Genomic DNA, 22,353 nt, shown 5'->3' on the forward strand with positions numbered 1-22,353 from the left:
GTCAGTCGCAGTTTTGAGCTTTCTCGATTTGTCCGTCAGGGATGTCCTTTAGCAACATATTTGTATCTGTTTGTGGGAGAGACTATGTCTGACTTTCTTCGTGCTCAGAGTCATGCATTTCGTGGCTTGACCATGCCAATACCTACAACTCCAGACCTTATCGATCAAGAGTTTGTTGATGACACTATGCTCATGTTGCGCTATTTGCTACCCGCTCTTGATGCAATGCGGGAGGCCCTACAGGTTTTTGGCATTGCCAGTGGTGCACACATTAACTGGCATAAATCCTATGGGTTATTGGTTGGCAGTGATGACATACCTACTTGGGGGGTAGCTAATGGTTTCACATGGCTGCAGCCGGGTCAGACATGCAGATATCTGGGCTTCCAGGTTGAATTTGATGTTTCCTCACAGCAGCAGTTTGCACCCATACTACAGTCTATTCGCAGGAAGCTATGCCATTGGTCTTCACGTCATCTGTCATTGGTTGGCCGTGCATTGGTCGCCAACCAAGTCATTCTGGCTACAGTATGGTATACGGCCTCTTGTTGGATGTTACATTCCGGTGTGATAACTCAGCTCCGCCGACTAGTGAGGAACTTTTTATGGAGTGGCACAGATGGGACTATTGATACTCGTGCCCGAGTTCGCTGGTCCACGATCATTCGTCCTAGGTCAGAGGGCGGCCTTGGCATTATTGATCCAGAGTTACAGAGCCGCGCACTTCTTACCAAGCTTATTGTTCGGGGTCTTTTTCCCGGCCAAGAACCTTGTAAGATGCTTCTTTAGGCTGCTCTTTGGACAATGACTCCACGACTCGGCACTAGAGATGGTCATACTTGGCATTGAGGGTATCGTTTTCTCTTTACGGATGCCCCCTTGTCCACTTCCACCCTCTCACCCTTTCTCCAATCGCTCCTTCAGATTTGGGTTTCCATGAGACGGGCTATCGTACGCTCACCTCCCTCATGTCGTGAGGAGATTGAGCGCCAACCTCTCATTTGGAATGCTGCAGTTCTTGATTCTTCGGTTAATCCACCTCGTCATCTTGGAGAGAGGACTCACATTGATTGGGCTGCTTGGGACTCTTGCCCTGTTGCCTCTATGAAGTTGTTCATGAGACACGTATGCTGGATGCAGATTTTGTGGCAGAACATAATGACATTGGTCGCGGGGTGCCAGACAGACTGCTTAAGATTGATTCTGCCGTTCCTTCACAGTGGGATGGAATCATGCGAGGCACGGTTCAGATGCCCCCTCATTGTGGCTGGGAAGGCCTCTTTGACCAGAGCACTCTCTTATTAGTTCGTTTGGACACCATGCTATTTACAGTTAATATTGACAACTCTCAGGAGATTCATGCTAGATTGACATAGAGCTAGTTCACATGAGCAACAGGTTCGCAACCAACTGCAAACTGGTTCCCGTTGGAAACTGTGTGCTTTTAGTTGACATGGTCGCGAAAAAACGAGGCAAAAAGGAGCTTTTGTTTCCGAATACTCAGCCCGATAACCAAAACAGGCGTGTTGACTGCACGATTGTTTGTCTTTTTCGCAGTTGCACTCTCGCTTCACCCCCAAGAGGTGGAGCAGGACGGCAACCAATTCGCAACCACGAACCGGGAACTAAGCAAGAAACCCACCATGGAAATAGAATTAATTGGCAATCGGTTGCACACATGTTGCCAACCAGCGCCTCACGTGAACTGCACCATATGCTGCCACTTCTCCACTACTTATCTCCCCCGACGCTCGATGGGAGGCCATACGCGTAGTTGGCTCACGCGGGAAGCGTCGTTGTGTTGATCCCCGTTTTGCTTCCGCTGATGGTGCACTTTGGAGGCTTTGGGTGTGGGAGGGCCGCGCCCTATCGCAGCTTTATTGGGACCCAGGAGAGTGGCATTGGCCTCACTCAGACCCCACTGGTGCACCTGTATCCTTCTTTGAGTACACTATCAGGATTGGAAGATTAGCATTGATGAGACAACAACCAGAGCAGCCCACTCGTATGCGTTTCTGGTTACATTCAGGCCTCTCCCATGCCTATCTGCAGCAGTTTTGGTTCGCCATCTGGGATTTACATGTTGCTCGTCGTATTTCCTTTTTCATGTGGATGATTGCTCATGCGGGACTACCAGTTGGGACTTGGCTAGCTACTATGGGTCATGATCCGTTATGTACTCGATGCCCTTTGCGCCAACTTGAGTCACCTGCCCACTGTCTTTGGTCATGCTCAGCTTCCCATGTAGTGTGGCTTGCAGTTTGCTCTCTACTCAACAGAACAGGTGTTCAACATGGATTTCTTACTTGGGGATCTGTCTCATGGTTGATGCCGATGCCCGGCCCGCATCTTTTCTATGAGGGCTCAGCCACAGATCCAGCCTTCATGCTTACCTCGACTGGTTATCGGCGAGGGACTTTGGCTATGCTACCACAGATTGCTTGGCAGGGGGATACTCAGACACATGATGCAGTTTTCTCAGTCATCACTAGTATTACACTATGGAATATTTGGAGAGCTCGTTGTCTTCACATTCTCAGTGCGGCTCCACAGCTCCTTCAGGAGATCCTCACTGCCATTTGGCTGGACATCATTCACACCCTGATTTGGCAGTGGGATTCGTCCTCCGGTACATCTAGAGCAGCCGAGGCTCGTCGATTTGCCTTCCTTCGGCGTTGGGCAAGATCCCCACTCTTCTTCACACTGACAGGTGGTCAGATTACTTGGCATTATGCCCCTCCTCAGTGGTTTCTCCTCCACTCCTCACACCGACCACCATGAGATTGTTCTAGTCGAGTAGTCACTATAGTGGCTCTCCTCCTTACATTCAGCTTGTACACCCCACGTTATAGGCTATTTTGGCATCCGCTGGGATTATTTTGTACTCAGTAATATACAGCCCTGACTTTTTCCAGAGAGAGAGAGAGAGAGAGAGAGAGAGAGAGAGAGAGAGAGAGAGAGAGAGAGATGAATGAAATGAAATAATATATTAACGTCTTCAAAAGGCCAAAAATGACCTATGAGACCATCAGATACAAAGTGGTGAATCTAATACATTGTCTGAAGTACAAGTACAAAGAGTATTGAATGTAAATGTGAAAAATGAAAAGTGAAGTGTGAAATGTGAAATGTAGAATAGGCCCTCAATGACACTCTGGGTGTCGTGCTAGAATGCCTCTGATCCTCTGCTGGAGTCTCTGAGCGATGGAGTGTGCTCCTGTGTGTCGGTCGTGGTCGTCTCGATCTCCTGAGCTTAGTCGCCTTGTCAATGAGGGTGCCTCTGGTATGAATGTGGGTACAACTCTGTGCTGGTGGTTGGTCTCTTGGCTCCCTCGATCCAAAGAAATCTGTGATATGTCTCTGTGACTATCGTACTCCATGTCTCCTCAACATACTATCTCTATGTTGATGTAGCTCAAGTAGATATAAGCCAAGGCATCTCTGATCCTGATACCTCATGACTCTATCTAGGGGTCCAAAACCCTCCTTGAATAAGCAATGGAAGTGCCCTTGTATCTCATAATACACAGTGCAGTGGCATATGTAGTGTAGCTCTGTCTCTGGCTCTCTATCGCATAGTTGGCATATCCTATACTCCGGTGGTATCCCTTTGAATCTACCCGTCTCAATCTCCAGCTGGTGTGAGGATGTGTGAATCTGACCAATAGCACATCGCAGACCATGAGACAAATGAGCGTCCATGTAGCTCGGACGAATCACAAACCCATCTCCCGAAAGTTGGAGAAGATGCTCTTTGTAGAAAGCCATCTTCGTGCCCAACTCCTGCATCGGCTCTACCCATGTCCTCCTGGTGTCCAATTGTATAAGATCCTGACGAATGAGTCTATTGATCTCCATCCGTGTGACTGACAATGAGGGTGCATCCAGGGAATACTGGAAAGGAGGCAGTCTATCCATGTTGAAACCATGCCTCTAAAACCATGAGGTCATCTGCGCATACCAACATGATGCGTCTCCCTGCATCACTAACGGTCTAGAGGACTCAAGAGCCAATCTAGTATATCTGCCTCTATGTGTATCCCATAGACCGTGCATAAAGGACACTGATCTGGTAAGAGCCTCAATCTCTATAGGAGGGGCGGCTACCTCCGCTCGAATAATCGCATGTGGTACAGAGGCCTTGGCTCTAATCATCCGGGATATCATAAATACCAAGGGTCTCTCCATGCTCCTCCAACTGTCATGATTCACAGATGGTCCCCAAACCTGGACCCCATAAAGCATAGCTGAAGCAACCAAAGTATCAAAGAGCCATAGCTTTGTTCGTGGTTCTTGAAACTGAACCTGCGAACACATCCTCTCTAGCCCTCCCAATGCCGCATAGGCTCTGGACAGTCTAGTCTGTGTTGCTGACCCACTGTGGTGTAGTGTTAAACACCATAACCTTGGTTTTACCAAGGTTCACAGACAATCCACTATCCTCTACAAAGCTGTGCAAGGCATCTGACTGTGTCTGCATGCCCTCTGGTGACTCTGATATCAACACAATATCATCAGCATATAATAACAAAGGGATCCATGTCTCTGCTAGTAGCTGAGCGCCTCTATCGCCCTCTTTGTCAATGTAGTCAGAAACCTCATCTACATACATACCAAATAGTGTAGGGGACAAAGGACACCCCTGTTTCACTCTAACAGTGGAATGAACAATGTCAGAAATCCCCTCAAGAGTGCGTACATGGCTAGTCATTAGGCTGTATAAAGTCATGATCCCCCATATGATCTCTGTGGGTACTCCCAACTTCAGTAGCTGCGCATCAATCTGGCCCTCGGCACTGTCTCAAATGCTTTGCGAAAGTCCACAAAGCAACAATACATCCGTCTCCCATGTGCCCGACCCTCCTCAATAGTGGCTCTGAGTGTAAGAATATGGTCCAAAGTGGAGAAACCCCTCCTGAATCCAGCCTTTCCTGCTGCTCGTATGCCCTCATTTTCTGCCCATTTACTCAGTTGCGGTTCAAGAATGGATGCATACAACCGTGCCAATGTGTGCCCTATCATAATAGTACGGTAGTTCCCTGGCACCGTGGGATCCCGTGCCTTGAAGAGAGGTACAATAGTAGATAATCTCCAAGACTCGGGTAGTCCCTCACACATGACATGGTTAAACAACCGTGCAAGAACCTCTGACAGTAAATCTCTAGCATGTATCAAGTGCTCTGCCACCAAACCATCATGATCATATGCTCTCCTAGTCCTCATCCTGTCAATGGCGTTCTTCACCATCTCAGTGGTAAAGAAGGTACTAGTGGCTGGACATGGCTCTAGAGGGTATGGTAATGGTGGTTGCCCAGGTACTGTATATAATGATGCTGCATACTGACCCCAAATCTTCGGAGAAGTAATCACTGGAGGAGGTGAGTGCTCATGGAAGAGACGCCAGGCCTCACCTGAATCGCGACTCAAAAAGAGCTGATACAAATCACGTTCCATCTGAGCTAAAAAGGCCCGCTTCTTCCGTCGCACTAAACGCCGAAGGGCAATCCGAGACTGTCTATATGTAATGACTCCAAGTATAAGCTCGCTCTGAATCTGAACTCTCATCTCTCTGCACTCCGCATCATACCAACTATTCTGAGGCATGTTCCCAGAACGTCTTCTCTGATCTGGTTGAGTGTGTGGGTATGCCTCTGCTGCTGCCCCATGCAAGATCTCCGTCAATAGAGTGGTGATCTCCTCCATGGTATATACAGGCTCGGCTGCCCACATCCGACTGTAAATCTCCTCCACATAAACTGAGTCCATCTCTGGTGTAAAAGTATATCGTGTGTGTGCAATCCTCCGTGGTGTCTGAGAGGCACTGTACTGGAAAGAGATTGAAAAAGTCAAGAGAGCATGGTCCATTGCTACTCCAATAGGTCTAGGTCCCACACTGAGATCCTGAATACTAGAGATGAAGCTCGGTGAAGTCATGACATAGTCCACTGTACTGGCCCCATGTCTGTGTGGAAAGCATGTGAATCCCCCAGGACAAAGGAAAAATCTCTAGACCATTAAGTATGGCCAAACCATGCATAGTCGTCATCTCCATGAGATATCTCCCATACTCTGTGTGCTCTCTATCCTGTGAGTGTCTGTCAAGCCCCATCTCTGATATATCCATCTCTCTAAGCATCTCCTCAGAGGTATCATAAAATACCGTTTGGGAGTTGGCCGTCCTGGCATTAAAGTCTCCCAAGAGAATGATATCTCCATCTCTAGAGAACTCCCATATGTCATCATCAAGTATAGAGAAAGGGGACTGCCCTCTAGGTGAGGTATAGACTGATGTGCTTGGGGGAAAGTAACATATAGCAATGTATAAGAATCTGCCCGTCTCAGCTCTCAGTCTCACCCACATGTATCTCGCCTGGTCATCTCTCCGGACAATCTGTAATAGCGGCTGCAACTTCTCCTTGAATAAGACTGCTATCCCTCCTGAACCTCGACTCCCATGCTGGGATCTAGTGTCTGGTTGACAAGCTGTCTCCCATGAATAACCAGTCACACGTAGCATCAACTGTCTAGATTTCTGATGTGTCTCTGAGTAAAAGACAATGTCTCTATCTCTGAAGCTATCCTCAAAGGCACCCACATCCAGCCTATATGATCCGTTACATTTCCATGCTGCCATCCGGAGTGTGGTCCCATATGTCTCGCACCGTCATGCTGTGCGTCTTTCCAAAACCACTACTTTCCCTCCTCTATAAAAGGCAATTTTTCCCTTCTCCCTTGCTGCCTTGATCTCTGGCATCAACTCTTGCATATGTGCTATTTGTGCTAAAGTAAGGTCATCCCCCATAAATATCCTAGTTTTCTTAAGTGCTGGTCTCTTCTTCAAGAATTCCTTCCTTGTTTCCAAAGTCGGGAAACACAAAATAAGTGCTCTCTCTTTGACGTTTCCCTTCTCATCCAGTCCCTTCTTTCCTACTCTCCAAGCACCTGTGTGCATAGGTTCTAGGATGCCCATGCGTTGCAAGAGTTCCTTCACTTCTTCTTCTACATTTTCGGTGTCTTTGATACTTGTAATACGCACGTGGAGGGCTCTATTCCTCCTCTTCAGTTCCTCCTCAATGGTCATATTGATGATGGTAGAAGTCTGTGCGGCTTCTGGCATCCGGGCCTTCCCTTTCTTTGCACCCTCAATCCATTTTTCTGCTTCGTCAACCTTCTCCTGAGAGAGAGAGAGAGAGAGATTTGATTTGGTATTAACGTCCGTGGGGGGCCAAAAATGACCCATGGGACCTCAAAGTGATACATAGTCTCCCCTCACGGGGGTGTATGGTGTGGTGTGTGTGTGTGTGTGTGTGTGTGTGTGTGTTATTCTCTTTTTGTGTTCCTATGAGTGTCTTTTGATGCTCAAGTATGCGGGTGAGGTATGTGCCAAGAGCTGTAGGGGAGGGGTTTGTCTTGGATAATAGGTCCGCAAAGGTAGAGCAACCGCTTAGAAGTGGTTGAAAGTTAGCCCGGATGTGAGCGTATTCTGGGCATTCCAATGTCACGTGTGCTTCATCTTCGGGAGCTTGCATTGTACATGATGTGCATATCCGTTTAGAAGCATCAATTTTCAGCCAGCCCTCTGTTTCTATTTTGAGCATATGTGACCTTGTGCGCATCAAAGAGATGGCTCTTCGTGCCATGTGGGGCATGGGTGTTCGTATGTGGGCCTGAGCTTCCATTGGGTTTGTGCTATAGCCTTCCCAATACTTTGTGTTGACATGCTTGCAATAGTATTCAAATTTCGAGAGGTGTTGCGTTGTCTTCCACTTGGTGTGGAGGCTATTTAGTAATGCAATTTCAAAATTCAGCATGTGTTCTCCCTCCTTGCCCTCCTCAATAAGCATGTCCACATATGCCTCTACATTCCATTTAGCGAACCATTTCTTAGTGTCTTGTATGAGGCTTGATGACAAAAATTTGCTTTTTTTTGTCTTTTGCGGCGCACATCCCGTTTCCAATGCAATGCGGGGGATTCGAGTAGTAGGCATCGCTTTGACTTTCATGATATACGTGTACATTTTTTGCAATGCTTTCATTTCTAGTGGTCTCTTGCCCGTCTCCAAGAGTAGCACGGAGTATGGTATCGTCTTTTTGACCCCCATGTGTCGACATAGAAATTTTTTCTGAATTTTTTCAATTTCATTCCATGTGTGGGCTGAAATGCTTGCTCCCCATATTTCCACTCCGTAGAGGATGGCTTGCACTACGCCTGTCTCAAAAATGGTCGCTTTTATCTCCCATCTTTTTATGCTCCTTTGTGTGCACATGTTTTCAAATTGATAGTACTTGGCATGGCCGATGTCAATTCTATTATGTGCGCATTGTCCCCAAGCATAGTTGCATGGGATGTCAATCCCCAAGTACTTGAAACTGTCGACTTTCTCAATTTGTTTCCCTTGATACATGAGGGGGGCGTGGATATCCATCTTACGAGTCTTTACAATCATGAACTTTGTTTTGTCTACATTGATTGATAGACCCACATTTTCACAAAAAGCATGTAACGCATCGACCAATTTCTGTAGAGCTGTAATGTCATGGGCGAAAAGAGCCACATCGTCTGCATAGATGAGCATGAGAAGTGTAAACATTCTGATGGTTGGTTCATCCCCTTCTAGTTGAGGGAGGAAGCTTTCTATTTGGTCAATGCACAATCCAAAAAGAGTAGGGGAGAGAGGGCATCCTTGTTTGACTGCCATGTTGCTCGAGAAAGCTTTGGACAGCCCTTCGTGCGTTTTTAGTTGACATATGACTTTGTCATAGAGACGTGCTACCGCACTCCTGAGATGCATCGGTACTTTTATGCATTCCATCCTTTTCCATATACCCATTCTCGGGACCGTGTCAAAGGCTTTGGTGAAATCTACAAAGCAACAATATAATGTTTTTCCCTTTAGCCGACTCTCTTCCATTAATACCCTGAGTGAAACAAGGTGATCAATGGTGCTATGTTTTGGTCGAAAACCTGCTTGTTCTTTTGCTCGTTTTCCATTTGTCTGTGCCCATGTGCTTATGCTTTGTTCTAAGATGCTTCCCAAAAGCTTTGCCATGCAAGATCCAACCATAATGGTACGGTAGTTGGTAGGCTGATTTACATCCCCTTTTTTGTAAAGTGCTTTGATCCAGTTCTTTTGCCAATCCTCGGGTAGCCCTTGAACAATGGCTTGGTTTAGCATTCTATGTATCCACTCTCTAGCTCTCATACCTGACCATTTAAGCATTTCTGAGTTCAAGTGTAGTATGTCCGGAGCTTTCCCATTTGCAAGTTTCTGTATGCCTTTTTTTAACCGTTTCGGGATCAAAGTGGTCTTGGGCATGGAGATCGGTTTGCATGTGTAGCATTTCTTCCGCATTATTATGCACATATAGTTGTTCCACATACATGTACATGTCATCTGAGCTTATGTCCCCCATAATGTCATGTCTCCGTCCTTTTATTTTCAGCCATTCTTTTTTGGGATTTTTCTTGAAGTTGGCTATGGCTTGTGTCTCCGTGCGTAGCTCATAGTTTCTTCTTTTCCGCCTCTTGAGATTTGTGTAGTCTTTTGATAGAGTTTCCCATTCCGTGTTCGTCGTTGACAGTGCCCGCAATTGTTTTTTCACATACTTGCACTCTTCATCAAACCATGGGTTATGCGGTAGCCCTTCAACATGATTTCCTCGCCGATGCGTTTTTCCCATTGTTTGTTCCACGGCGTCACAGAGAGCTTGTTTGAAAATTGGCCATGTTTGTGCGATGTGTGATGGTATAGGTACATGAGCAAGTGCATTGTCTAGATGTTCTGCATACATTCTTTTCTTGTCCACTTGCATTTTGTATATCCATGATCGGGCATGGGGCTGTTTTTGTGCTTTTTGAGTGGGAACTTGTAGCCTTACATGGATTGGGGTGTGGTCCGAATTGGGTGACCTCTTCCCAATTGTAAAATTACTTACAATATGGGATGCCTCATATGCAATCAATACATAATCAATAACACTCATGCCTTTGTTGGCCGTGTAGCATGTGCATTCTCCCGATTTTTCAAACTTACTTGTTCCATTGACGGCGATTAGTTGTAAGGATGTCATCATACTGAGCAATGCAATACCTTGCGGGTTTGTAATGAGATCTTTCGAACATCTCTCCCATGTGGGATCTAGTATCTCATTATGTTCAAGCATTGGAGGTGTCATGAGATCCACCATTTGCATTTGTGCATGTGCTATGCGAGCATTCATGTCCCCAATAAGCATAATCATCCCTTCTTGTGCATAGGCATGGATATCGGCATACAGATCCTCGAAAGGGTGATTCTTCTCTACATTGAAGGCACCATAGAATGGTGACTCTCTATGGGGGATGTAGCACCCGGCAATGAACATAGGTTTAGGTTTTGTGTCAAACTTGATCCATATGTACCGGTTATGGGTATCTGTCTTGCAAATTGTGATCATTTTTCTGAGTTCCTCTCGGTATATCACTGCGACTCCTCCTTGTCCCCTCATTTTTGTACATGGCATCCGTAGGGAGTGTGTGACATATCCTTCAATGTGTGGTATTCTACATGCATCGTGTTCCCATGTTTCCAATAAAAAGAGAATGTCGGCTTGTGGTAGGACTTCCGTTAATCCTTCTCCTTTATGCCACGGGAAGCCTCTGCAATTCCAACTCGTTACGTGTAATTCCGTGAACCCATGGGTCTCGCATTGTCATTTTGTTTCCTCTTTTGCTTCCCCTTTCGTGTCTGCTAGGGTTGTTTTTTTGTTCATGCGAGCTTCGTATGCTTCACGTCTGGTCCTTTGTTGGTTCGGCGTTCTATCTTCACTGATGTATAGTGCGCTATCCTTTAAGTAGATGCGGGCGTTTTCGAGGATAATAGCCCTCTTGCGGGCATCCAAAAGTGTGCATACAATTGCCCGATTTGCTTCTGGTTTCTTCTTGCCTACTCGATGTGCACCATATACCACCACATCGTGCATTCCGAAGTTAGTGGAGATCATTTCCGTGATGTCTGTGTTCAAGGTAATGACCTTCTCGTTGTCGGATTCGGGGATACCCCGTATCACGATGTTCATTTTTCTTTTCTCTTGTTCGGTGTATTCTTGGTCATCCTCATTAGCATACATGTCTCTGTTCATTGAGGAAGTCTGACGTATTGGTGTGTTTGTCAGTGCATCTTTCCAAGAGCCCACATTTTCAGATACATTCTTTTGCGCAATCTTTTCATCATGTGTGGCTAGCGTGTCTTGCATTGTAGTTGTGTGCTTATCAAGAGCACCCTAGAGCTCCTGCATCTTCTCCTCTTGGTGACGGACTCGTAGGTCTTGCATTTGGAGCTTGTGTTCCAATTCTTGGTTTTTTAGAGCTAGGTATTTGATTTCATCACTCTAACTCGTATCATGAATGACGAAGCGCGCGCGAAAAGACCATTTATACGCACTTCGTGCCTTAAATGAATAACTGCGAGCAGTAACGCCACAAAGGTTATGCATGCTTCATGATGGTGGTGTGCATCGAGGAGATGAGTCCCCATATGTCTCGTAATGAGCATGGTGGCGTATTCCCTTCCATGATGTCCGGTTTCGGGGGGGTTGTTTGCTGTATTGGTTTGGGTCCCATGGTGCGTGTAGGTGAGGACCTGACAGAGAGGCCGCTTCTGGAAATTCGCAGGTTCACAGTGTCATTCATATGGCCATGGTGTGCTGGTAGCCAATGCAGAGAGAGAGAGAGAGAGAGAGAGAGAGAGAGAGAGAGAGAGAGAGAGAGAGAGAGAGAGAGAGAGAGAGAGAGAGAGAGAGAAGAAGCAGCACTAAAGAGGGAAGGAAGGGGGGGGGGGGGGCGATAGGCGATAGAGTTATAATGCCGAGAGAGAGAGAGAGAGAGAGAGAGAGAGAGAGAGAGAGAGAGAGAGAGAGAGAGAGAGAGAGAGAGAGAGAGAGAGAGAGATTAACATTTCATTTCATTTCATTCCCTCTGTGAATGTCTCCCACTACCTGGTCTCCTCAAGAGACTTTCCCTATCTGCGCAGCTCTAGGAAAAACAACCCGAGGCATTGCGGATCGTGATATCTCATGACTCTAGCCAACGGTCCAAAGCCCTCTCTGAATAGACAGTGGAAGCGGCCTCGTACCTCGTAGTACACCGGACAATGAAAAATGTGATGTAACTCTGTTTGGCTTTATATGACATAACTGGCATATCCTAGCTTCTGCTGGTACTCTCCTAAATCTTCCAGTCTCAATTTCTAGTGATGCGATGATGTGCGCATCTGACCAATAGCACATCGTATCCCTCCCTTTCTCTCACACGGGATGGAGACCACTAGACTTATATGTCAGGATTTGATTCAACTAGATACCAGAAGCACATGGATACAGCCGGTACAAGAGTTGGGCACGAAGATAGCTTTCTATAGAGAGCATTTCCTTCACTAACAGAGGATGGATATGTGATCAGACTGGCCTATATGGACACTCATTTATCCTATGGACTGGGATGGAGGCAGGCTATCCATGCTGAAGCCGTGTGACTGAAACCATGATGTGATCTGCCCATACCAACATGCTATGTCCCCTTGTAGCGCTAGCTGTCGGGATGAGTCAAGTGCTAGCCGAGCATATCTGTCTCTGGGAAGGTCCCATAAATTATGCATGAAGGAGACTGATTTAGGAAGGGCCTCAACTACAAGAGGAGGGGCAGCTAGCTCAGCCTGAGTAATCTCATGTGGCACTGAGGCCTTAGCCCGAATCATCCGAGAGATCATAGAGACTATAGGCCTCTCCATACATCTCCATCCATCAGTGCTACCAGATCTGCTATGGTGGTCCACTAAGGGCCCCCAAATCTGAACCCCATAGAGCATAGCTGAAGCCACTAGAGTTTCAAAAAGCCACAGCTTTGTTTGAGGTTCCTGAAACTGAACCTGCAAACACATCTTCTCCAAAACTCCCAAGGCTGCATAAGTCGTCAATCTAGTCTCTGCTGCTCTCCTCAATGAAAATACCGGTCCATTGAAGACTACCCCAAGATAGGTGTATGCATCTGTATACTCCAACGTCTCTTGGCCATATGTAAAAGTAGGTGCCGACCTCCTGACCCACTGTGGTATGGTGTTAAACACCATAACCTTGTCAAAGTCGACGATGCGGAAATGTAGAGACCAAGGAGAGAGAGAGAGAGAGAGAGAGAGAGAGAGAGAGAGAGAGAGAGAGAGTCTCCTGAACCAATCAATGAATAACTAAATGTGTATACAATGGAGGCAAGGGGTTGCTTATATAGCAATCCTAGTAGATTGCCCTACCCAAGACTTTGACAAAATAAGTTAAATAAATACCTAAAAGCCAAACTAAATAATGGTTCCCTGCTAGATGCATGTGCATTGAACTCCAACCTACGGGTCCAAACACCAATAACTTGAACTCCAACACAAGGGTCCAAATTAATTATAGGGAGCAGTGCTTGCCTCCCTTTGCCACTCACAAGCCTCTCTCTGGCTGAAGCTAGTGGTGACACCGGTTATTTGACTAGAAATTTGACGTCGAGGCCACTGTGGCCACCGCCACGAGTGCCATGTCAATCTCCTCTGCCAAAACTTTATTACAGTAATCTCTGTCCAGCTTGCCTTTGTCCTTGTCTTCCTGTGAGTTCCTGCTTTTGCCTTTGGCTTCAAATTCTCGAGCCAAACAAAGCGTCGAATCACGATCATGACTATGGTCGTACCTCGTGGGTACCAAGGCAGCTAACTGAGTACTAGTACTGCCATCTTTGTCCGACTGACCTTTGCCGTTGCTCTCTAGCGAACTCCTCCATTTGCTTTTGACTTCATAAACTCGAGCCAAACAATTTGTCGGGTTCCTTGAGAACTGAGCCGGTACACAAGCCGCTAAATGGATGGTTGGCGATCCGTTATCCATAGCTTTTGGTTGTCTTTGGTCGATGTCGTCGTGGGCGCTTAAGCAAGGTAGGGACATATTGAAGCTGCAAGATCTGGTAATTGGATACCTTCTCGCACTCCAAAAAATGGCCGTACAAACCAAGCTGAAAAATATCCAAGCCGATTCAACTCCACCGCAAAGGGAACTCCACACGCAATGGGCTCCGGAAAATCTGCTATCCCTCTCTGAAATCCGAAACTCTGTCGCCGATAGCCGCTCCGCACGTTTGCCCTGTGGTAGGCCTCGAACAAATCCAAAGTTCCACAATAAACTGTGCATAGCAATGGCTAAGAATTTCATCCAGGCTGCACAAAATCCCCAAGCCATTCCTCTGGTACTCCCAAGCCACTCCATACCCTTTGTCAAGCTCCAATCTTCTCGCCACTTTCAAGCCATTTTTCCACTCCATGGCTATTCTGCAAGTCCAATCCTCCAAAAACTTGTTGTTGTTGCAAGGCCGCTCTCAGATCCCTGCTACTTTGCCGTCCAAGCCGCTTCTTTACTCCCTCGTACAAGCCACCCAAGCTCTGTGATCCACCTTCCAAGGCTCTCCCAAGTGAGGCTACCAGATCCCTTCGTTAGCTATCCAAAGGTGCCCTCCACACTCACTTTCTCTCAGAGCGTTTTAAACGCTGGTAGTGACAAGAGAGGAGGGGGCACTTGGGTTAGAGCTAGGTGGTTGATTACGGGGCTGCCCAACTAGGCGTCTCAAAACGCAGGCCTTGGGGCCGTTAGACCTGGAGGGCAGGGGCAATGAGCCGGCTGTGAACGTTTCAAAACGCTCGCTGGCAGGGGTGTTCATGCGCCAAGGGGAGGAGGAGCTCCTGTGTCTTTCAAAACGCTAGAGAGCGGGAAGGCGGCGTTGGAAATTGGGCTATGGCGAGCGTTTCAGAACGCCCGCAGCGTCCTCCACTGCAAACAGCCACAATGGGCAGCATTTCAAAATGCCGCCTAGAGAGGGAGACGTAGGAGGGCTCGGTGAGGCCAAGGACAAAGCGCCCAGCGTTTTGAAACGCTGTGGGCAGCACGCGGGGGGGGGGTAACTTCCGGGAGCGTAGGGGTGTACAAGAATGCAATGCAAACTAGCTAGCTCCATCCAGTCCCATATGAGGATGTAATATCTGATACATAGGCGATGGCGAAGTAAAAATCCCCTGTAGCATGATCTCCGGATGTAGATGTAAATGAGCGATCTGCTCCTGGATACGGCGCTGATGTGAGAGAGAGAGAGAGAGAGAGAGAGAGAGAGAGAGAGAGAGAGAGAGAGAGAGAGAGAGAGAGAGAGAGAGAGAGTACCAAGGCTCTTCATGCTCTAAGCTCCACCAAGTAGCTCTGATACCATGTCAAAGTCGACGATGTGGAAGCGTAGAAACCAAGGAGAGGAAGAAGAAGAAGAAGAAGAAGAAGAAGAGAGTTTTAACGTCGTAGGAAACTATCCCAAGAGGTCTTAAAGATCTACTCGACGAGGAGAGTTGAACTCAAGACTTGTTATTCAAGAGGGAAATGGCATAACCAATCTACCACACTTGGGTGATAGAAAGGTTATACCATTTTCCTCTTTTTATTAGCGCAAACACACACACACACACACCCGAGAAGAAGAGAGTTTTAATGTCGTAGGAAACTATCCCAAGAGATCTTAAAGATCTAGTCGACGAGGAGAGAGAGAGAGAGAGAGAGAGAGAGAGAGTCTCTGAACCAGTCAACCTTGGCAATGAATAACTGAATGTGTATACAATGGAGGCAAGGGGTTGCTTATATAGCAATCCTAGTAAATTGCCCTACCCAAGAGTTTGACAATTAAGTAAAATAAATACCTAAAAGCCAAACTAAATAATGTGATCACATTGGGCAATTCACTTGAGATGCCAAAACTTTAACAAAGCATCCAAATGACGTTGCATCCCCTCCGGGGAGTCGGAAATCAGCACAATATCATCAGCAAATAACAGTAGTGGGATCCATGTCCTTGCCAACTATGCTCCTCTATCACCATCTCTCTCAATGTAGTCGGTAACCTCATCCACATACATGCCAAATAGTGAGGAGATGCGGGCAGCCCTGTTTCACCCCAATAGTGGAGTGAACCAAATCAGAAATTCCCTTTGGAGTGCGTACATGCCCCACTAATGAATTTGTATAGAGCCATGATCCCCCGAATCAACTCTTTTGAACCCCCATCTCTTGGAGAGTGCGCATCAGTCTAGCTCTGGGCACTGTATCGAAGACTTTGCAGAAGTCCACAAAGCAACAATAGAGCCGTCTCTCACGTGATCTCCCCTCCTCAAAAATGACTCTGAGTGTCAGGATATGATCTAGAGTAGAGAAACCTACTCTATATGATTTAGTTTATTTGTTTGTTGTTTTTATTTTTTCTTTTCTTTTCTTGTGTCCCTTGCTTTTTATAGTTTTATGAGTGCTTTATTCCCTCTTATATTCGTGAGTTTCAGACTATTCTGAACTTATGAAGCTATATATATAGAGAGAAACCTCTCGTGAAACCGGCATGTCCTGCTGCCCGTACACCCTCTCTCTCTGCCCATCTACTCAACTGTTGCTCAAGGATGGATGCATACAACCGTGCCAATGTGTGTCCAATCATGATAGTGCGGTAGTTCCCAGGCTCCATAGGGTCCCCTAACTTGAAGATAGGTACAATCGTGGACAAACTCCAAGTATCAGGTAGGCCCTCGCACATCACTGCTAGAAGCTCTGCAAGCAAATCTTTGGCATGTATAAAATGCTCTGCTATATATATATATATATATATATATATATATATATATATATATATAGATAGAGAGAGAGAGAGAGAGAGAGAGAGAGAGAGAGAGAGAGAGAGAGAGAGAGAGAGAGAGAGAGAGAGAGAGAGAGAGAGGAAGGAGAAGGAGAATTTTAACATCGTAGGAAACTATCCCAAGAGACCTTAAAGATCTAGCCGACGAGGAGTTGAACTCAAGACCTGTTATTCAAGAGGGAAATGGCATAACCAATCTACCACACTGAGAGAGAGAGAGAGAGAGAGAGAGAGAGAGAGAGAGAGAGAGAGAGAGAGAGAGAGAGAGAGAGAGAGAGAGACGTGTATTATTGTCAATATTAACAATATTGGAGGTCAACACGAAGAGGCATATTTGCTGTTCTATGTTGGCTGATTCTATTTCTTGGCAATGCCATAGGTATCATTTGGGGAAATGATAGCATGCGACAACGAACATGTAAGTAGGCTTATTCAGAAGCTTTGCTCTTCTAGAGTTCTACACTCATAATCTCTTCTTTTGACTGTTCTTTTTTGGTTTTGCAGTGTGAAGGTGGAGAGTGGTTTCACTATCAATGCGTTGGTCTAAGTTCTGAGAGTCGTTTTAAAGGCAAGTGGTATTGCCCATCATGCAAAGTTCTGCAGCGCAGGGGCCTTCTTGATCCTCCAGCTTAGGTTCAAAGTAACGGATATGAACAAGATGACTAAGTGGCGGTGGTTTCCATATCATGTTCAAGGGGATTGATCAAGAGGGCATCAGTTCCATCTGCAATTTACAACACTGGCAAGGACTGGTAATTATGAGAGCTGTTGAGGAGCTTCAAGGTACAGGGAATAATTTCTGTTCCTTTCTTGCATTCAGTTGTTTGTCTCATGAGAAACGCCCGTCTCACCCAAGTTTCTAGCTCTGAGGAAATCTCACATCTTCAGCATTTAAAGCTTAAAAACTCTGATGAAACAGGTGTCGGAACTCTGTAGAATAGCTAGAGCTGCTAGGCTACTCTTGGTTGCTAAGAGTGAACATTATGTGTTGTATTATTTTTGACGCCTCCCTTGGCAAAAGGCCAAGAGTAATGCCAAAACCTTGTATGACAACTAAGTTGCAAGATGCCTCAGGCTTGAAGAACGCTTTCAATGCATCAAGGAAGGTGTAAAAGGGGCTGCATAGTGTGCCCTTCTTCAAAAGAAGTAATCCCTTTTGCTATGGAGAAGGTGATTTCCTTTAGTTTTATAATTATTGATAGTTACATACATAAATAATCAAGATGTCACGTTTTGAAAGATGAGAACCAAAGAAGGTAGTGAAGCATTTGTAACATTGTTATGAAAGAAAATGCTTGAACCTAAAGGTGCTATGCTTTTGCAAATGAGGAAAAATTTAATGCATGCTCTAATTTTAGATGGTACAGCAAAGTGCAATATCGGCTGGATAAAAATTGGTTTTGTATTTCATTGGACTCCTTTTAAGTCCACAAGCGATAGACCTAAAAGTGGAAGGAAAAAAAAGGAAAAAGAAAAGTTCAATAAGTAAATTGAATGGTTGATGCATGTAATTCGGACGTGTTACCTTGAAAGGTCTCTAAGAATGACATCCATTCATAGGGATTGATGATGTTTTTAAAAGAAAGGCACTTATGGGGCAACACCTCTACAAAAATGTATAAGAGAGCAAAATCAAGAAAAGAAATTTGTGTTGAGGCATAATTATCTCCTCAGTTTCATGAACTTTGTAGGGATCTTTTCTTCTTTCTTTCGTATTTAAAACTAATCACTTATGATCACATCAAGTATGTACCAGTTATAAAATTTCTAGATAGGCATGGCTTGCATATTTCCAAGATACCTTGAACATATGTAGTGGGACTACAGAAATATGGTAATGTGTATAAACTTTTATCTAAGGAGGATAATAATGAGGGTGAGCATTATGATGGTGGTTTGTGGAAGAGAGACTACTTTTGAAAAGCTTGACAGTTGTTCATGCAAGAGAAACTACTTTCAAAAAAGCTTGACCACTCGTCCACTGCCTTGCTATTGTCAACATTGCAATCAGACCAAAAGTGACTAAGTTGAACATTGCCTTAATAGCGAGTTCATGTATGCAACTTGCAATGGCAATGAAAAAGTGCAATTTGTGTCAGAAGGTGAGCAAGATTGGTCCCTTTTAGAGCATTTGCAGCTTCAAAGCAACCAAGAATTCCGCCACACTTGTCATTAGTTGAAGCATTTGAGTCTGAAAACTGTACAAGTTTGTCAACTATTGGTTGGTTTGCCCAAATGTAGCTGGGCTACAGTGTCACTGTGCACGGAAAGACGGTTACAACTAGAGTTGTGGGTTCACACTAGGTGGACTTGACACGTAGCAGGAGTGGTGGTCTAGTGACATGGTGGCCAATTCTTCCTTGCCACGGTTTGGAGATATTTGAGTTTCCGGGCGTTGCCCTTTTTAGATATATGCTCATATTTGGTTAGTCTTGGTATGTGTTCTAGGTGGTTTTATGAGTCTTCATTCTTGAGTCCAATCTCGTGTGTTTAGTCTAACACCACACATCTTCAATCCCATTGTACCCGTGAGTTCTGGGCTCAACTAAAATCTCACTAGACCGATGGTTGCTAGCTCTATCGCCCTATACATCTGATGCCTTCCCTCACTACCCCCTTGCCCTGTGCATGCATGGTGAAGCAACATATGTTGCTTTTTTGCTCACGCTCCTCCATTAGCATCGCAGAAGATTCTTTTTTTTTGGTTGAGATGTATGTGCTTAGCATCACAGAAGATTCTTTTCTATTTTCTTTTTTGAAATGTGTAGCACATACTTCCGCCAGCTCGCCCACACACCCTTCTGCTTTGACTCCCGCGTCGCTTGACAAAGTCCCTATTCCACCCTCGTCCGTATCTCATTTGATTCCTTCTAATTTCTCATTTGATTTGATTTGATTGGGTACCCCCTACCTACTTGGTTTTCTGTGATCTCTTGCCTTTGGTTTGTACACCCTAGCCCTCGACCCACTTGGTCGAGCGGGGTCCTGCAGGGTTTTGGTCTATTTTTTGGCCTTTATCTTGGGCTAGTCAGCTCGTCTAACGGGGTGGCTGTGCTGGTTCACTTGTCTACTCGCCTAGCTAGTCAGCAAGCCTATTGGTCTAGTCAACAAGCCTAACTAGTTCACTAGCCCTGGGACTCTACCTGTTTACTGGCCTTGATCCATCTGGTTCGCTTGCCCTGGTCTAGTTAGCAAGTTAGATTGTCGAGTAAGTGCTACAAATTTTGTAAAAGAAAAGAAGCAAAGAATCAACTCTTTCACTCTTAAATATCATTTTTCAAGCTCATGCAGCGATGCCATTTTAGGACTACAGTTCAATGCCGTTTTGAGAGCGTCTCTCTCTCTCTCTCTCTCTCATCCGGAGGTGGCGGTTGAGGCAGCCTAATCTTTGATGCTCAGTGGAGGCTCTGTGTGTGTGTGTGTGTGTGGAGGTCGTGACCGAGGCTGCTAAGACAACCTCTTCTTTTCCTCTCTCTCTCGCACACACACACACTCTCTAACCAAGTGGGTAAGCAAGGCAGGCTTGTGCGGTAGAGCTGCAGAAAGAGAGGGGGAAGAGGAGAAGCGTGTGCGACTGTAGGAGCAGTGGGAGAAAGGAGGCAGGGGACCACCCTAGAAGGGGGGGGGGAGGGGGGGGGGGATATTCTTACTATTGAATTTTCTAAAGGATCCTAGTAATAGGTCCTATCGAGTAGTGGGGGCTACCAGCTGATAGAAAACCAAAAAATTGTGGCATTAGTTCTAAATGGAAAAGGAGAACTCGAAGGAAATGGAAAGAAGAGCCCGGGGGTATACCATGCGAAAACACTCTCTCTTTCCCTTCTCATCTTTCTCTCTCTCTCAGGCTCGCCTCTCTCTCTCTCTCTCTCTCTCTCTCTCTCTCAAGGTTGCCTACGCCCTTGTCGTCCATCCTCTCAGGGTTCCTCCCGTTCTGCATCGAGCCCCCGGACTGCTTCTCGCATAAAGAGGACGGCGACTCCTACAACTCGCCCAACTAGAGAGAGAAAGAAGCCTGCACACGCGCTCGCTGTAGCCTATTTCTCTCTTATCTCGAGAGAAGCCTGCACACGCGCTCGCTGTAGCCTATTTCTCTCTATCTCCCTCTCACGCATCGTCCTTGCACAGTTGGGCCAGGGAGAATCTTCGTCATTCGGAAGCATCGTTCTACTAATGAATTTTATTTCACAGCTCCCAGTAGGTCTTAAATAAGAGGTTGGGTGGGTTCGTTGCTCATGCATGACACCTACGACAGAATCTAAAGATCGACAAAGCCCACTACTGAGCCCTTTGAAGTACCACCACAGAAAGCGCCAACCTTTCTTGCCAACTAGAAGTCCACCATGTCCGTTACCCCTACCCTCCCAAGCACCTACCTCCGCTCTTTCAACTAGTTCTTCACTTCCCAGGTCACCTTCCCCAATACATTTGGCTCCTGAGCAAGCAGCCATGGAGGAGTTGACAAGCGTTCTAAGGCGAACATCAAGTTTCCGACTTTCAATGGACTTACTGAATTTGCAGACGACCACGTTAGAAGGTTTGTATCCCTTTGTAGAGGTCGGGGCCTAAATAGAGAAGATGCCTACTTAGTGCTTTTTCCATCCACCTTGGATGGCTTAGCGGACAAATGGTACAATCGGTTTGTAGAGAACCACTTTACGACTTAGACAGCATTACGACAACAATTTAAGTGAAGCTTTCAGGCAAGGTGACTTCCAATAGAAGGTTCTGGATGGGTTGGCAAACCTATTGCTCCAGCCACATGAGACTTTTACAGAACTCATGACAAGGACAAAGTCTGTGGTCGCAAAGCTCCCTTAGCAACCAGGAGAATTCATGGTCAGGAAGTGGGTAGAGAAGGCTCTTCCCAAGACTTCTCAACAAAAATTCCGGGAGAGTCTTCGACTTGAAGCCACTCTGGAGGAGTTTATTGCTATCGTCACTAGGATAGAAGGGGCAAGGAAACTATTCAACGTCTCTCCTCAAGTAGAAACCACCTCAATACTCTTGGAAAGTCCTTCTGACCCTTTGAATTCTTTACGAAGGGAACTTGAAGCAGTGAAGTTGCAACGAGCTCTTCAAGAGGAGAGATCATTCCCTCTTCGACAAGAGAAGCCTCCACATTCTTCTTTGGACTAAATCAAGGGGATCCAGAAGAGCTCAGAGGTCAACAAGAGTCCAAGGCTATGGTCTGGTGTAGCTCATGCCGTTCTCCCAGGCATCCTTCGTAGGAATGCCCGCTTTGAGCTTATTGTCACTTCTGTGAGAAGCTCGAACATGAAGAGTGTTACTATCTGAAAGGATTGTGGCAATTACAACAAAGCCTCGTCACTACGCTTCAGCACGGCTTGGCACCTACATCCAATATGGTTTCGTCCTATGGCCATCCAAACCACGTGCCACCTTTGTTGAAAACCCCTCATATGCAACCTATGCAAGGTATGCAAAGCGCTTTGCATACCTTTCCCATCTCAAATTTTTTATCATGCTCTAGTGTTTCCTCAGCCCCTCAGAGCTTCTACACCTCAGCTTTTACCTCCATGCAACAGAAACCACCTCGCCCCTCGACTTGCCCATACAATCATCGCATTGTGTGTTACAAGTGCGGGGAATATGGGCATTACCAAAGCAAATTTCTCTTG

At 46.0% G+C, this 22,353-nt stretch overlaps 1 protein-coding gene across 1 annotated transcript in view; it reads left to right on the forward strand.

Moving 5' to 3' along the window:
• ING2 (PHD finger protein-like protein) overlaps positions 1-17,883 on the forward strand; it is a 101,341-nt gene extending 83,458 nt beyond the window's left edge. The window contains exons 6-7 of the mRNA XM_086523011.1: positions 17,094-17,132; positions 17,219-17,883. Of these exons, the coding sequence (XP_086379137.1) occupies positions 17,094-17,132; positions 17,219-17,347 (168 nt within the window). The 3' untranslated portion in view covers positions 17,348-17,883. The remainder of the gene's footprint in view (positions 1-17,093; positions 17,133-17,218) is intronic.
• The last annotated feature ends 4,470 nt before the right edge of the window (positions 17,884-22,353 follow it).

The sequence above is a fragment of the Adiantum capillus-veneris genome, chromosome 11, assembly GCF_014529385.1.
Source record: "Adiantum capillus-veneris isolate H3 chromosome 11, ASM1452938v2, whole genome shotgun sequence".
NCBI lineage: Eukaryota > Viridiplantae > Streptophyta > Polypodiopsida > Polypodiales > Pteridaceae > Adiantum > Adiantum capillus-veneris.